Source organism: Pagrus pagrus (assembly GCF_965226575.1).
Source record: "Pagrus pagrus genome assembly, chromosome: 11".
NCBI classification, from domain to species: domain Eukaryota; kingdom Metazoa; phylum Chordata; class Actinopteri; order Spariformes; family Sparidae; genus Pagrus; species Pagrus pagrus.
Window position 1 is genome coordinate 26,526,995 of NC_140195.1, and position 17,549 is coordinate 26,544,543.

Sequence of the window (17,549 nt, forward strand, 5' to 3'; positions counted from 1 at the left end):
TTTTACAAAGGAATTTTGCAGAATTATTTAAAGTTAACATATCATTAACATATAAATCTGTTAAATAAATCATGGCAACAGTCCAAACTAGAAGACGGAAAATCCAAGAGTACCTCCCCTCGCTGTGACACATCAGGAAACTAATTTGCATTCAAAGTGGAATGAGATTAAAAAAAACAAAAACATTAAAAGAGTTTAGATGGAAGTTACAGTACACAATATAACGACTTACACTTCTTAACGTTAATTGGACTCTGCTCAACAGAACGCACTTGATTTATATTAAATTAATTTTACCACATCGTGGCAGAGTTTCATGGCACTCAGCCACAGTGAATTGAAGTGTCCCACTTCCAGCCGCTAAAGCTGAATGTGGCTCTTGAAGATTACGGTACTGTAGCAGAAATGACAAGAATACTGTGTAACAAAAAGTAAATGTGAAATGTCTGTCTGTTAGAAGCAAACACAGAAATACTGTATGACACGTTGAACTGCCGTTCAAAGACCTGATGCCCCCATAACGTCTACAATCACATCTTACTGTGAGAGACTGTGCTGTTAGGATGAATGGCTCATTTTCCTTAGCTAGTAATGGGCAACTTGCTGAAAGACATTACAAACTTTAGCTGAGATGAATGGCAGACACGATTCCTTTTATCTGCCAACAACACCAGAGACGGTACATCTACCTTCTCCATTCCCTTCCTTATCATAACCGTTTGCTGAACTTGGATCAGAGTGAGAGATGAGTGTCGAGCATTCGCCAGCCAGACTATTCAAGACATAGAGATTCTGCTTCATATCACCATTACACTGCTGTCATTCTACAGAAGTGTCACATTAACGTCTACAATGAAAAAGACGCCTACATATTGCAGGAATCGATGGTAATACATGGTAACCCAACAGAAGGAATGTGCCTTGTCCTTCTGTGATGGAGGGTTGAAGAAGGTTTCTCTGAACCGCTTGTTAAGCCCGGTCACAAAGGCCTGTCTAATGCCTCAGTGCCATGTTCTATACCGAAACGTCTTAGTCATTGTGTCAGCCATTTGGTCCTTGAGATGTGTTGTCTTGATCAGTTACCCGATCTTGCAGCGAGCACTAGAGCTTCCCCTGATTTTGCGAACACTCTGACAACCAAACAGAGGTCCGACCCTCCTCATCAGGGAAGTAGACCTCAGAATACTTTGTCCTGTCTTTAGCGTGACTGGTGTAGACGGAAAGGGTTGTCAGCTCTAGCTGTCACATCTAAATCCCTACAATTTTGGAAGCAGTGGGTAATGGATGGAGTCACCACTCTTCTGCTTGCAGCTTCAAAAGGTAAGTGGTGAAAATACTCCTGATGTTTGCCTCAAATGACAGAAGATCCGAGGGATACTTTATGTGGCAAGTCCATCACTTTCACATGGAGGCAACAACGACAGACTTGCAGGATTACTCAAAGCCATCCAAGTTATTACGGATCCTGGAGAAATTGTCGATAAGGAATAGGGTTGTAAGGATAAAACACTGTGAAAGTGCTGCCATTCTACAGGGCCAGCTCTCGTCAGTCTTTTGGGGACTTGATTGGTCAAGCTGTTTTTCAAATGTCTGCAATAATACTGTCGTCAATATTCAAAAAAGAGTTAAAGAGCAATAGGAGACAAGTGCCGTGTCAGTCCACAGTAAAGAGACTAGCTCAGTTAAAAAGCCATGGCAGTGACATTAGGCCATTCCCTACCTTCAGAGTACCCCCTTGCAGAGAGCTGTTACCAGTGAAGATACCAAAGCAACAGAGGGAGTAAATCTTAAAAAAACACTCATCTTTTAGGTGGAGATAGTAGAGGCAGCAGTCAGGCGCATGGATTTCTAAGCAGAGAATTACACTCCACATGCAGCCCCGTAAGATGTCTGCAGAGAGTTGAGATTCCTTTAAGTGAAATATCATAACCGTGGGTGTTGGCCGTGGGTGTTTGAACTCCAGACTTCGCCAAAGCCCAAAATACACATTGAATGCCCACTGCGAGTTTTTAGAAATGCTTTGGTGTCCAACGTGCAGTAAAGGAGCTGCCTTTTGTTTATAACTTTTTCAAGAAAAAAGGTTTCATCTCCGCCTTTTATTTCAGACAGCAGTTGGAAAGACTACTGTATGTGCCCCTCCAGGCAGTGAGAAGCCTGCAGAAAGACATACGATGGGGAATCTTATAAACTATATTTTTCAGAGGCACAGTAGCCAAGGCAGCCGTGAAAGGCAGTGATCTCCCAACAGAAAACAGAGTACTCAGAGGTTGGAACTGCCACTGTATCAACATCTTTCATGAAAACCTCATAAATCCATTTTAGGTGAAGCAGTGAAAAGGACACACTAACTCCATTGTCTTTACAAGTGGCAGGAGTCCTCCTATGATAAAGATTTTATTTTTCCTGTGCACCCCATGATCCTTTCTCAGCACTAGTAGTCTCGCATTGTGGGAGGTCATCAAAGGAATCAAGTCCATCAGTCATTTTACGTCAAAAAAACATGGGAAACCACTGAAGGGTACTTTTTCCTAGAAGTGCATCACAAACTTCAAAAACCACTTTGACTGGTGGAATTTGCAAAGCAATCAGCTATTGTTTGAAATATACAAACATTTGCAGTCATGGAGGAAAGAGTGAAATCTTTCAAGAATTGATTCAACCAAATAGAAAATTTCTACACCAAGCAGGTGTGAGTCTGCCTTTCACACACTAGTCAACAACGAAATGAAGCTTTAGGCTTCAGCCAAGTTGTGGCATCATTATTTACTGGATTCAGTCCACTGACCTTCACCGACTCAAGGCAAACACATATTTACTGTGTATAGACTCGTGATTAAAGTATGTAGAGTGTCTCTGTGGATCTTCCCCCTCACTAAATCTCTCACTCTGCCTCTTACTCTCTCTTTCTCCTTTCTGTCTTTGACTTTCACTCACAAATACGCTCCCTGGTGCTCTCATTCTATACCTTCTATTCTCTATAAACTCCATTATAAAAGGTTCATCTCTAAGTCCTACCTGATGCCAAGGGCACAGCACTACACTACACTCGTGGTCCAACTTTCTTTTGTTTCTTCCCTGCAAAGTGGTCAGGCTATACTTTTCTAAACTTTATGTGAGTGCTAAAGTAACCAGTAATCAAAGTTTTATACATATTTTTTTTATTTATTTATTTTTGGCAGATACCAGTGTTAATTTATCATTGTCCATGTCAACCAGTTCTGCCCCTCTCTAATTTGCAGAAGTGGTATTACCTTTTCTTTTAACATAAATTGGAATTGTTCTTAATCAATGTACCTGGCAAGTTGCAAAAGAAGCTCTTTGTTTCTCTGACCATGATGGATTTTTTATTTTTTATTTCAGTGCGTCTGTAAGTTTATAATAACGGGATGCCTAAGAGGAGTGTGACACATTGAGATGCCACCAGCAGCTCTATCTGCTTCTGTTGGTCCTTCAGTTCAGTTGTCGACAGAAATCTGGCCACAAAGCTGCGTCGAGCCGATAGCGACAACTTTTTATCGTCATGTGCTATTGGATATTTACGTTTGTGGATGGGACCGGAATATAAACATAAAACAATCCATTCCCTATTCCCTAAAGTTATGCCTCTCTGAAATCAACAGGCTCGCATCTAGATTGCAAAGTCCAGAGTTAAAACAGCCGATTGACGGCGAGCTCCTTGACCCCAGTGATCCAGGATTACCTTTTTTTTCGACTCATTGGCGCTCAATCACTCAAAGCAAACAGATTTAATGTGGTTGGTTTTTGCTGTTGACCCATTCAGAGTTTTATCAATGTGACTTTGTCCATCAGTCAGATAGCAGTGGAGGAGACGGCCTCACTGCGCGTAAAACTCTGGTAGTAGAGGGTGTTTACAACCCATTGATCTCTGGGTTAGGGGCTCAGCAGGCGCCTACTGTACCACTCTACAATAATTCACCCCAGATGGGACTCGAACCCACAATCCCTGGCTTAGGAGGCCAGTGCCTTATCCATTAGGCCACTGGGGCTTGACAATGACCAGTTGTGTAGCGATCCAGTGAGTCCAACTACAAAGCAACTATATGGGAAGCACAATGTGTGCATTTGAAAAACGTGACAATGGCCCCTGATGCTACTGTGGCAGTATCAGAGAAACAGAGAGGAGGGGAGACAGGTGGGCAGGCAGTGCCAAAATGTGTCCAGATGGACAGGGAAGAACGAGGACAATAAACAACAAATTAAGAAATCTTGAGTGTTGTCACTTAAGCTCAAATTTGGTACAAATTTGCTTGTATTTTATGTTTATATTCTGGCACCATCCACAATATTTCCCTATTCCCTCTGAATATATCCCCCTAAATTCAGCCACATGCTGCAGACACCTGCTGCAGTAACGTCCATTTTGCCTGTATCAGTGAGACATACCTCTGTATCCGGCAGAGCTGTCTTCAGAATGTCTTGCCAACTTACAATTTTTTCCCTTCTTTTTTTGTTTCCTCCTTCTCCTCCTCCCCCCCCCCTTTTTCCTACAGTGGTGGCACTCTGCTGACAGTGAGCGGCACCAACCTCGCAACCATCCGCGAACCAAAGATCAGGGCCAAGTATGGGCAGGCGGAGTCCTTTCATGTGAGTATTGACATGAATGCCGCACACACCACATAAACACAGCCACACATTGACACACACAGCAGGGGCACATGGACTGGAAAACATGTTCACATTCGCAGGCAGCCAGAGCACACACAGCTGGCATAGAGTATATGCAGCGTACATTATTCAGATGTACACACTCCAGTACAGCAGTACATACATTAACCGACAAATATATTCACATACAGGCCTCCACACACGAGCGCATCTGCAGACAGCTCGTTCTACAGTGCCGCTGAAGGTGGCAGACAGACTGTCTCTGTGTGTTGCTCACGTCTTCTCTCTCTGCAGCTACAGCTTCAGACATCTGACGCTACCTCAGGCCACATGGCTTTTCAAATGTCACCGCACCACATGAGTGTTTGTGTCACAAAAAGAAAGAGACAGCATGAGAGAGACTGTGTGTGTGTGTGTGAAGGAGAGAGGGACAGAGAAGGGGTTTTTTTTTTTTCGGAAAAGAAGTTAAAGAAAAAAATCCACACAAAACCCGAAGTTCCATTTGAGGAGTTTGAAGTGTTTCAGGGGATCTGTAGATACTGTTCACAAAGCACTTGGGTGATTGTCGCTGTGAGTTGAAGCTCTTTAGTTGTCAGGGTTAAGAACCGAGCTTCAAACAATACTCAGGCACTTCAACCTGCAGATAAAGCCGTCGTTTATTGAGGCAAACAGCCAACACGATGCATCCCACACAGCCCTTTATCAAAGTGCTACACTTAAAGGACCATGCTGATGTTTTATAATGCTGTCACCCATTTACCACAAATCATGGATACTTAACTGACAGCCATTTTCCAAAGAATACTACAGTGGTTTACATTTTTTCAGTACATTTTTCTAAGCTTTTCTACTTAATTTCATGACATTTTGACAGCCAGCCTGCTCGAAATAGGTAATCAGTCACTATGAACATCATCATGTGGTCAAAGCAACACTTGCCTTGACAGACTGTTTTTGGTTTAAGCACAAAAAACTACTTGGTTAGGTTTAGGAAAGGTTAACGCTTTGGGTTAAATTAACCATTGTATCAATGTGAAATACATTTGCAGCATATGGTAGAAGCAAAACAAATGATATGGTCCTCCAAGCAGTCCTGTAATTTGAGCCAAACATGGCTGTGACTTCATGTATTCTCCAAGGCAATGGTGTCAAATATTCTCAGGTACAAGCAAAGGCACACAGCAAATTTGCCCATTGTTAACAGTTGATCATAAATTTGCAACCGATTTACATTTCCAATAAGTATAACAGCATCGCGGTTTCACAGGGCATTGACTTACAGAAAGGATGGGTTATTATACCCTGCAGATTTCTGTTAAGAGAAAATGATAGCCTGCAGATTATTGTCAGTAATTAAAAAGCAGACTGGGCCATCTGATTTATACATAATGTTCTCTTTTAAGCAGAACTATGGCTATATTATGATGAAAAGTAATTAGATTTGTGTCTACAGTCAGTGTGGATATACAACGTTGTCTTTTCTCTGCTCATGTGTAGTAGATTCTCCCATTGACTAAAATCAAAAGCCATGAATTTCCTCTCTTTCATTTTCAGAACTGCACTGTGTATAACAACTCAGTCATGGTCTGTCTGGCTCCATCGGTGGCCGATTCAGAGCTGGGTTTCGCTGAGACCGGCACCGGCCCGGATGAGATCGGGTTCTACATGGACAACGTGAACGCTCTGGTGGTGGTCAACGAGACATTCAGCTACTACCCCGACCCGGTGTTTGAACCGCTAAGTCCCTCTGGAATACTGGAGCTCAAACCCACCTCGCCACTTATTCTCAAGGTCAGAGAGACAGAAGTGTTGTTTTTCAGAGACTTTTCTCTGCGCTGTACATTTCAATTTATTTCATCAGTGCTCTGATCTGAGGTTTTACCTTGCAAGGCGGGAGCTTTGTAAACAGCTTTTTAACTTGTCAGGGACTTGTTCTACAATGCAGCCGTGAAGATGAAAAGTCTTAAGTGCACTGCCTTTAGAAAACCTATTCAGTGGGAATAAGGTTACGGACACCTACACAGAACTGAGGACTGATACATTTACTCAGTATTTAAAAAGGAAGCAAATTTCAAGATAATTTAAATTCTCTTTTTAGTTTATGCTCAGTGTTAGATAAGCAGTTCCTTACATTTCCCTTAACTCATTTATAAAAGTGCATGTAGTGGGAAGAATAGAAAGATTTTGAAGATTTGCCCCTTTTTTCACCTTTAATCAGATGTTGATTTCTGCCAAATTGTTAAATTAATAACATACTTTCATGCATGTGTTAGCTGATATGTAGCTAATGTCATGATGGATCATTCTTTTGAGCATCCCTCGAACTTATAGTGAACCTTCATGTCAGATTTGATGGGAACTGTTCTGAATTGACCTTTTCACATAGCTTGTTCCTACGCCTGTCAGTCATCTGCTCTTGCTCGCCGCATATGCAGTTCACAAAGGCAGATTACCACTCAAAATTTATAGTTATTTTTGAAACAGTGAGCCCTCGACTTCAGACAGAGGTCGACGATTGCAGACTTTTCAATTCTAGTCAGAAACTATCAATTTTATCTGCTTAAATGACGATGTTACTGGCAGATGGCAGAGGGGTACTGATGTTCATTTCCTTCATGTAAAGAAGGAATTCTTTTCAGTGTAAAACAGGAAGAGGATGCCGTTCTTTAATTGCAAACGGAGCTAACAGTAGATCTAGTCAACAATACTATGGATCTTAAAGTTCGTATGTTCTTTTTAAACATTGATTTTTAACAGACTACTGATGCGGAGCAGCTGTACAAAAAAGTGTTCAAATGCGGTATGTGTGTGTGCAGTTGTACACACATTCTCAATATTTCATCTGAACCTAGGTCTCAGGTAGCCGTAGATGTTTTTTCTCTCCCAAGGTTTTTCTGCTTTCAGGTTGACTACAAGAGTCTCAAACATATTGAACCTATCTCGCATTAATAATGGCAGAGCCCACATACGCCGACACACATTCACTGACATCTTTTTTTTCCACACAAGAAATGAAAAAAAAGCTTGCAAATGTGTTTACAAGGTCTCTCGGAGAAGGGGGAAAAAAAATCTCACAAATTCATAATTGAAAGCTGAAAGCAAACGTCCACACCTTCCAAGGCCATTTTCTGTCCTTCAGTAACTAACAGCAACTTCTTTGACTGCCATCCTCCTCTGCAGCCCCGAGCCCTCTTAAATAACAGGCCTTTCAATTTGTGTAATTAATTTCTAGCGCTGGAAGGGCAGTGTGGAAGCACACGGGCCTACGGTCCAGGAGATTTGGATTATATTGGTTTTCGTTTTCATTAACAGTGATTGGACATAAGTATATGAAATTAATTGGCTATTTCTGAGTTGTGTGTATGTGCCGGAGTGTTATCTCAGCGAGCTCACCTGCAATGTTTAGTCAAAGAGTGATTGGAGAGGAATAAGAGTGGCTGTTTCGGAGGCAATATATACGTGCTATTACTAATGCCAGAGTGGGTGGAATAGCCAGCAGATCAGTGACTGGAAATAAGTTTAAGCGGTGAAAATACAGTTTCTTTAGTGCTGACGTTATGTTGGCTGTAGAGTATGTCGTGTAAAGTGGTTTTACTTAATCTTCCATGAGAGTTTGCACTTTGCACTATGAAAGAACAGCATAACATTCCTTTCCTTTCAGATCTGTGTCACATTGACATGTTATATATGCATTGAATCCAGTGTTCAGTGCTTTTATCTCCATCCAGAATGTGCCCTGACTATCTCTTATGTTATCACAGAGAATGTGCTACGCTGTTTATTTCCATGAAGAGATTGAAAGCAGCGTAACCGTCGTCATTTATTCCTTAAATGATAATTTATTAGCAAAGAGTCTCTCAGTAATTGCCAAATCTCCTGCTTGGCTTGTCGGTGGAACTGCCTACCCATTGGAAGCGCTGATGAGATGGACAAAAATGCAATTTGGCGGGGTGGGATGTGGGGGTTGCATTTCTCAGAGACGCGTGCACCCCGCTCGCCACGCAATTAATTTCTCATCTGAAGTGTCGGCTGTGTTTTTACTGAGGTGTGTTAGCAAGAGAGAAAACATTTATCTGGTCTCGGTGTTTCGTGAGTGCTTTCCGGCGTGTGTGTGTGTGTGTTTTGAGATCGTGTCCCCGCATGATGCTTCTTTCCTGTCGTGTGTGTGTGTGGCAACAGCTCCATGTGTGGCTCCAACTCGAGTGTGTGTGCGGGTCGATCTCTGTGTGTGTGTTTGCGAGATGGAATGGGATGCATGTTTACAGGGTTGCAGAGCGGGGCTGGGTGGCGGCCTGCAGAGACGATGGGATTGGAAAACGGAGTCTGTCTCTGCGTCCCACTGCTAAGCCAGCGGGAGACACGGCAGCTATCTCCTCTCTCGCTCTCCCTCCCTCTGTCTATCTCGCTCGCTCGCCGGCTCTGTTTTTTCGGCTCAATCCCTTTTTGCTTCCTCACTCTGGAGTGTATCCCTTTCATCTTTCTCTGCCCCTCTCCTAATCTTTTCTCTGCTCTCTCCCCTCCACGCACCTGCCGTCCTGATGTTTTCCTGCCACGTTTCCTATCTGTCTTGTTTTTTTTTGTATTCGTCTTTCCTCCTGTTGCTTTTTGTTTTCCTGATGTTACCTGGCTCCTCTCTCTTTTCACACCCCTGACTGCCCCCCTCTTCCATCACGGACAAAGTGTGTGTCAAATTGGAAGTAGTTACGTGATATTGAAATGAAAAAGTGGAACTGAAATTGACAAATGTTTGAATTTACACACCTGTGGTGTCGACTTTATGTGTAGAAGCCAGTTTAATGTACTAACAGTGTTGGTCCATGTTGGTGAGAGTGTGTGTGCCTCTCAGTTGCTCCTGTTTTGCATATAAAGGATTCATTAGTGCACTTTTCGACCTTCCTCTTCCTTCTCTTTATCTCCCTATCATCATCATCATTCTCAAGTTTATTGCTTGATTTATCAGAATTATTTCAATATAGAATACAAAATGTGAATATTCCCTCAAAGAAACCCAGTTCTTACAATAACACAACACGAGCAGATGAACAATTAGTCTATCAGCAATTGTACAGTCTCAAGCATACGACTGAAGCCTGCAAGTGCTTAGATAAATAGATAAATCTTGTGATATTCTGTACTTTTTTCCATTATCAACAAAAACCCCACAAAAAGACCAAAACCAGGAATGAATTGGTCCTATTAGCGAGCATTGTCTGTGAATCCAAAGCCTGATATATCATCTTCCTTTGTGCTATAAAGCTCTATTGTTACAATAAAATACTCCTCAATGATGCATTATTTAAACCTGTTGAAGTCAGGTTTGCTAAAAGATTCAGTGCCCAGCTGTTTCTGGAAGTTAAGGAGCCCGTTACAAAAACTACAGACTTGTGTGTCACGTGACACTTCCATTTGACAAACGTCTTCAACTTTCCATTTAATTGTTTTTAATTTTTCAAATAATTTTTATTATGAAACCCACCTATGTTAGGTTAGCGAGGTATCAACATTTTTCACCCACATTAATTGCAACCGACTTCAGTTTGCTTGCAGGGGGCTGCACGCAAACTTAATATTGGACAATACTGACATTGTTTTTTTTTTCTGCAATATATCACGATATGCAAAGTAGAGAAATTTTCTCCAGATGACTTGAGTAGCTCTATTTTTTCTTTCAGCATTTGTATTCCTGTAATCAGCTGCTCCTGTTGCCAGTGCTGGTTAAAACATAAAACACACGTATTTAATTTTTAAGGTAATGCAGACATTGAAGGTTAACTGATCCGTCAAAAATGTAACTCACTTAAATGTCACTCGATTACCTTCCTGGTTCCTGCCAGATAGAAAAATAAGAGAGCTTTATTCATCTCAGCTTGAATTGTGTCTAACTTCAAACCTTTCTACGGATGGTGATCAGTTTTTGTGACCTGACGAGGGCAAAAATGGGGCCTGCACCAGCCAAGGAAAGCCTTCATAGCCATTTGCCATTACAATGCATATTAAATGGCCCAAACTGCCTGACTTGACATTGAACTTTCTGTGATGTGTGCATATTAAGATGTCGATGCTGAAACAATATATTGTTCTAACAAGGTCATAAATACCAAATATGGCAAATCAAAAAGTAGATTACTGGCTACAAAATATATTTGAGTAAAGAGTAGAAGAACTCTTTTTACTCTACACCACCCAGCCCTGCTCCTCAGAGGTATTTGGTAGCAATAAGAGAAACAGAGATCATAGCCAGCCTCATCCTTCAAGAGGGTTTCTAAATGAGCAATTGTATTGTCGGTGACTCATTCCTCTGCATTTATTTCCAGAAACAAATGTGATTCACCAAAGACCCATATCATCAGAGCTATTCTGAACAAGCTCATTGTGAGATTGCAACAGTTGAAAGTAATTTGAAAGAAAAGTGTATTTCACTCCCTTTGTAGTCAAGTAACAGATTTAAAAGCGATCTTAACCGACAATTTCTGTATGAAAATAAAATGTGTATAGATGAGCTGAGCGCCTCTCCTCACCACATGTCTCTCTGTCTGTGTTCAGGGTCGTAACCTGATCCCAGCGGCTCCAGGCAACAGTCGCCTCAACTACACGGTGCTGATTGGAGAAACTCCCTGCGTCCTCACCCTGTCGGAGAGCCAGCTGCTGTGCGAATGGCCCAACCTCACCGGACAACACAAAGTCACGGTCAGATCACGACTCTGTGTCCTCTGTCTCTTTATCTCTGTCTCCATCAGTGACTTTTTGACTTTGACTTTCTAAAATATTGCACTTTTCTGACCCATTTCGTACCCGTACCCGCTCGATATTACGGGCTGAGACCTTCATGGAAGACTTCTTTCCTAATGTCATTTTTTTAGTTTATATCTTTCTTATTCATTAAATAACTGTGTCAGTTCTCAGGATTTAATCAAAAAACTATTTAGCACAGGATAAATACCGCCTGTTATACCTGCTATATCGACAGAGTAATTCATTTTTATGAATATGAAAACATTCCAGTCTAACAAACTCAGTCTATAATGTCACTCTAACCTTGTTGTTGAGTAATGTGAATAACCCCTCGCATCATTTCTAAACAATTTCCTCTGACACATTCACAATACGCTCCATTGAGTTTGCACACCAAGGCTGCTGTTAAATGTGTAACGCTTAATTAACATGTTGATCTTCATTGGCCTTCAGCTCGCCTGCAGTGAAAGTTTGGTTGTGTCATCGGAACAGATCCCTGATAAATGCATAATTCAGAAAACAAAGCGCAGATCCGCAGACCTCGCACCAGGGCGGTAACATCCATTAAGTGTTCGAAAAGCCAAAAGTCATTCACTCGTTCACACAATGCACTCAACAAGGCCACAGTGAACTTCTAGACATGTGTGCAGATTAAATACCATGTTTCTCTCTAACCACTGAAGTGTATCCACCTCAGCAGCTTTGCAGGCGTCAGCACTTCTCTGCTGCAGGTGCTGCTGGTTTAAGTCCCTCAGTGCCGTCCCCATTTTTCATGTATTTTTATTAGCTTTTGCTTTGATGGTGTAGACATTCAAAAGTACACAAGATATACTGTACCCAATCCTCAGTAAACCCACAAGCCAATCCTCCACCCACACTCGAGTCCAATCGAAGCTACGCTCATCAGCATTGCACGGAACAGCTCTCTCTCCCTGCAGCCACACTTAGAAAAGCATTATATCTCAACCTTCTTCAAGTTTAGCATGTTCTTAGACTGCTGTTAAGCATGCCGGGACAATCAAAGACCAGTGTACTCGCTGCAACTTCAGGCCTGTTTGGTTAATCAGTCGATGCCAGATGAAGCAGCTTGCGAGGTTCGGTTAAGAAAAGGAAATGGACCTCTCTGGAAAGAGACAGCTGCATGTCTTTGTTCACCCTCTGTTCACATGCATTCACTGCATCTGATGCAGACCCTCCTTGACCGCATATTTAATGCAATCTGAGGTAACCTCCTGTCTGGCTCCTGCATCAAGACACCAGCATCTCTTGTTTTTAAGTCGAATCCCATACACTTAAGGCGTCCATGAAATCTATTAACTCAAAAACAGGCAAAACTATGCAATGGCATCAATGGAGTCTGACTGCCACTGTTGCTTCAGCCATTTTGTAAAAGGAGAGACGAAACGGGCCCAACAACACACATCTTTATGTAGACATATATATATATACAGTATATAGGAGTGGTGATCACTTCAAACTGAAGTTCTCATTAAACCTGACATTTTGCCTGTATGAAAATGTCAAGTTTGTTTTAAATTTTTTTTATTTTTTTGCAAATATGCAATCAGCATAAGGTTATAGAACTACTTCCCAAAACTAATTAACAGACTAATAATAGGGTACGAAGCATGTTATTCATCAGACTAAAAAAATAAAGTGAAGTTGAATGTGGGTAAACAGAGCGCTGCATTATTTGTGACATATGTAGTAAGAGATAAGAAATGCATCTGAGGATCCAGTTTTGCTACAGTTTATGTCCATGACAAGGCACCGTCAACAGTGCTGCTGTGTCCTCGAGTTATGCAGCAACATAAAAGGTGGCATTAAAAATAGAATTGTTTCTCCAGGATGCCACTGATACGCAGACACTAAGCTCGTCTCTAAGCTCTAATCCTGGAACCTCGTTCACTGTATAAACCTTTCTGATGTGCAAATTTTGTCCAACTCTCAGCAAATCCAAGCTAAAAGTTGCATTTTTTGAAAGTCACTGCCACATCATGGCTGAGTTATACTTCCTGTTTTCTGCCTCAAGTGTCACAAGCTGCAACTATTTTTTTTTATTTTTTTTTTATCACCACCCACCATGTGAATGCAGTTGATGTCACTTTCGTTCGTGGCGTTTCATATTTTCTGAAACTGTGATACAGCGGGGGAAAAACTCAGGGAACTGGCTTACGAGTGCGTCCTGCGGCAGCCGTTCAGCCTTACTGGTCCAGAGTGTTGAGCTGTCATCAGACCGCACTCTGAAATCCCTAAATTCACTCTGACTGGAGCAGACTTTTAAAATCAGCGCGCGGCTCCTGGAGCATCTGCATTGAGGAAGGTCAAACCTCAGCCGGGCGACGCAGCACTCACTCTAAATATATTCGGATGTTTGTCTGAATATTCCGCCAGCACGCCCACTCAACTCTTCCCCCACCTCCTGCCCCTTTTAAACTTGTCACCAATGTCCTTTCACAGTCATTTCACTATATCTTTATGACATTTACTTCCCGCTAGCTACAGCCAATATACCTAGAAAGCCACTGACAGCGCATCCATGTAATTCAATATGATAGCTCTCAACAGAACCAGTCCGTTCCAAGGTGGAACTCTCGTTTCCTTTTCCTTTTTTTCTTTCTTTTTTCTTTTTTTTGAACGAAATGTCATGTTGAATATCGGAGCGATGCGATGTGTTAGCGGGGGTGGTGGAGTTAGTCCTTCGCCTGACAATAGCCGAAGAAAAAATAGAGCTGTCTGTTCCTATCTCTTCTGCCCGTGTGTGTGTGTGTGTGTGTGTGTGTGTGTGTGTGTGTTTGTTAGCACATGTACTGTGTTTGTGCCTCGTTTCTTGTGCGTGTGTGTGTGTTTGTGTGAGCGCTCATATGTTTTAATTTATGTGCACATCTTTGCGTCTGTCGCGCGCAGCGCTGCAGAGAAGGACACAGCTGTAGCACAATAATATTCCCCATGTAGAATGACCTACATACAGGGGACCCCAATGGGTGTCCAGACATACTTGGCTTGTGTGCGTGTGTGCGGATGTGTGGGTGTACAGAAAGAACTGTATGCGTGTGTCACTGTGTCTTTGTGTGTCCCCTCTCAGATGCTCAGCTGTGTGTTGGCAGCTGTGTGCCTCCCTTGAGTTTTCGAAGAAACTTGTTTGTTGTTTTGGCCTTCAGCTTTTTAAGTTCCTCCATCAGTCCTTCAGCCTGTCAGGAGAATAAAAATAGACAAATGCCTAGAAAATGTGTTTCCAGCTTAATATTGCTTATACTTAGGCTGCGCTCAAGTCATCTGAGGATATGTTTCCCCCCTGGGTAATTGTATCTGTTACACCAGTGACCCCAGATTAGATTACAATTACCAACCGGCAAGGGCTAAAACAGCAACCCGATATCTTGAAATAGACATCCTTTTTATTATTGATACATTTTGCATGCAACATATACTCTATTTCCAAGATGTATGCATTGATTTTGAAGTGTCATATGTCATCAAAACCTACGAGTCCTTAACTAACTCATACTTAGAGTGGCAACACACAGACCCATTAATATTTAAAGTGAGTGCGTCCCGACTCTGCTATTGTGCGTTTATACAGCAGACATTTTGACTTGTCCTCATCGGAATAGAGCAGGTGTAACTAATAACATTAATGATGGCTGAGTCATGCAGTATATAGTCTCAGTAAGTCATGGCAAAGTGACAGCGAGTCAGCATGAACAATACCAGGACCCTGAAACTGAAGCAGCTAAATGGAATTCAGCCAACATTAATTTCATTATACAGGTGCTTTTCCAGCTGGGACATGTTATAATGTCTCCGGTGAGAAGGGGCCTAATGGCCTCCAAATCCCCCAATTTTAGATTCCACTCTGAACTCATTTTTTAAAACATAAAGAGACTTTTGGAGCCCTTATTGCCACCAAATCCAATCTCATGCCAACACAGACATATTCATTGTTTTAGTTTTATTTCTGGTTTCACTTTTTATTTGAGTTTGCAGAATGGTTTGATTATCTGTAAAAGATTCACTCGCTTAAATGAACCACTCGTTGCACATTAAGGATGATCAACAACAAGTCTCGATAAATCTAGACTTCTTGGTTTAAAGGAACAGAACTCTCAAAAATAAAAATTCAGTCTACTTATCTTTACTTATCGGCACGCCCTCAGGCTGATGGAAAGTTGAAACAGAGTTTCTTAGTCCACAACATTTTCTGGAGATTCACAGCAAAGCAGCTTTGCAGCGTTCTCCTAAACCTCTCAAGTAGATGGGGCCTTGTTTAAAATTTGAACGCCATCTTAGATAACATCTTTTGAAATGATTTGGGGATCTCAGGGTCTCCAGCTACTTCAGTTATTTAGGAGAATGCTGCAATGCTGTTTTGCTATGAAACTCCAGAAATGTTTGCGGACTATGACCTACAGTAACTGTCCATTGGCATGAGGTTGAGCAGATCATGACTGAATTTTCATTTTTGGATGAAGTTATCCTTTGAACCTACAGTCATTTTATTTCTGAGAACTTGTGGGCAGTACAACGAGCCGAAACAACAGCATGACATGACAGATTATCACATGGGGCTACATTATAGATATTAGTCCAGTATTCAGTAGACTTACAGCTCTGTTCTGAAATATCTGGTTCTTCGGCTGCTAAATGCATCATTACTTTCATCAGCTGGTTGCTAACTGTGTTTGTTTTCTATCTGCCGCTGGGCAGGTGGTGTATCAGAACTTTCTCATTGAAAACATGGCGGATGACAACAGCTGTAAGAGTGAACCTCAGCTTAAAGACGGGTTAGAATATGTGAACAGTTACCAGTCACTCCCATTATAACATGACTGCAGTATCATTTACTGTTCAAGTACAGATACATAACTCATCCGCTACATGAAACTTTGCTGATATCCTCAGATTTACTTTCAAACTCTTTCAAATAATCAGCACGAGTGCAACCAAACTAATCCGAACTCAAACTCGAATGAATAATTAATTCACTTCAATCTCCTTTTCACACCAGCGTCTCTGCAACCCGATCATGTCCGCACAGCTAATTGGCTGCTTAATCTTACACAAGCCCGTCTAATCGTCTCGACTATTGCAAATTTAATTTGTAGGTATTGACTACATTGATATTGATTATAACAGCTTCTCCTTTTTTATTTATTTTAATCAGACTTTGATAATGTTAACATGAAAGTGCTCTTACAAGAGCTTCAAAGTGCATAATCACACCTCATTTTAATCGGTTATCAACCCCCCTTGTGGGTAGCTTGATTTGATGCATTCCAGGGCTGTGAGCTTTTTTCTTTTTTTCTCTCTGAGACACACTGCGCTTATGTAAATGTATTTAGTGAGAAAAAAAAAACATTACATGTGTTTGACTTCCCATAATTACCGAGACTCCTTGGGGAGAGATTTAAATGCTGGTGATTACTTTGTTTGATTGCTTATGCTGTGTGTGAGCATGTGTATGGAGTATATGAGCGTGTGTGTTCCGGGTGTCTTCAATGTTTTGTGCGTCCGTGCGTGTGTGTAGACCGCTTTAACGCTGCCTGTGTCTACCTCCGCCGCACTCCTTTAACCTTGTGCATGCAAACAGCGTTCGCTCTCTGACCTAAATCGGTTTGTTAAAGTTGACTGTGATGAACGAGGACATTAACGTCCGAATATCTATCGTTAAAAACCCCAAATAAAAGCCTAAATATCTGCAGACAGTGCAGGAGAAGGTAAATCATTCAAAGGACATAGCGAGTTAGCTCGTGAGGTCTTCATTACCGAAACCCTGTGAAGTTGCTCCCCTGAAGGCACAAATCGAAAACCTTTCCTACAAGAAATGTTCACAGCAGTCAAGGTGATGTAAGCCTCCCCAGTATGAGCCTGTCAGAGATAGGCCTGTTTAGTGCGAGTACAGAGTGGATAAAAATTTAATGATCCTCGTGGTAGAAATCGGGTCAACCAACTTCTCTTTCATCAGACCACCAACTTTCGATCTCTTCAGACCACCTCATCTATTCTCGAACCATCTGCTGCTGGAGAAGTGACCACCGACTGTTTGGTTTTTATGTCTCTCTGGAAGGTTCAAATCCCCAGACTGGCTGAAGAGAATCTGGTAGGGGCAAGTAAATAAGTAGCAATTTCCTCTCCCTTAACGGCTGCTGTGGAGCTGCCTTTGAGCAATGAACTGAACCTTCAGCTCTGAT

At 41.8% G+C, this 17,549-nt stretch overlaps 1 protein-coding gene across 2 annotated transcripts in view; it reads left to right on the forward strand.

Annotated features, from left to right (window-relative positions):
• Positions 1-17,549, forward strand: part of LOC311265858 (plexin-A1-like) — a 326,362-nt gene that overhangs the window by 270,148 nt on the left and 38,665 nt on the right. For both annotated transcript variants that reach the window (XM_084367924.1, XM_084367925.1), the window contains exons 18-20: positions 4,512-4,605; positions 6,181-6,417; positions 11,170-11,313. In XM_084367924.1, the coding sequence (XP_084224050.1) occupies positions 4,512-4,605; positions 6,181-6,417; positions 11,170-11,313 (475 nt within the window). The remainder of the gene's footprint in view (positions 1-4,511; positions 4,606-6,180; positions 6,418-11,169; positions 11,314-17,549) is intronic.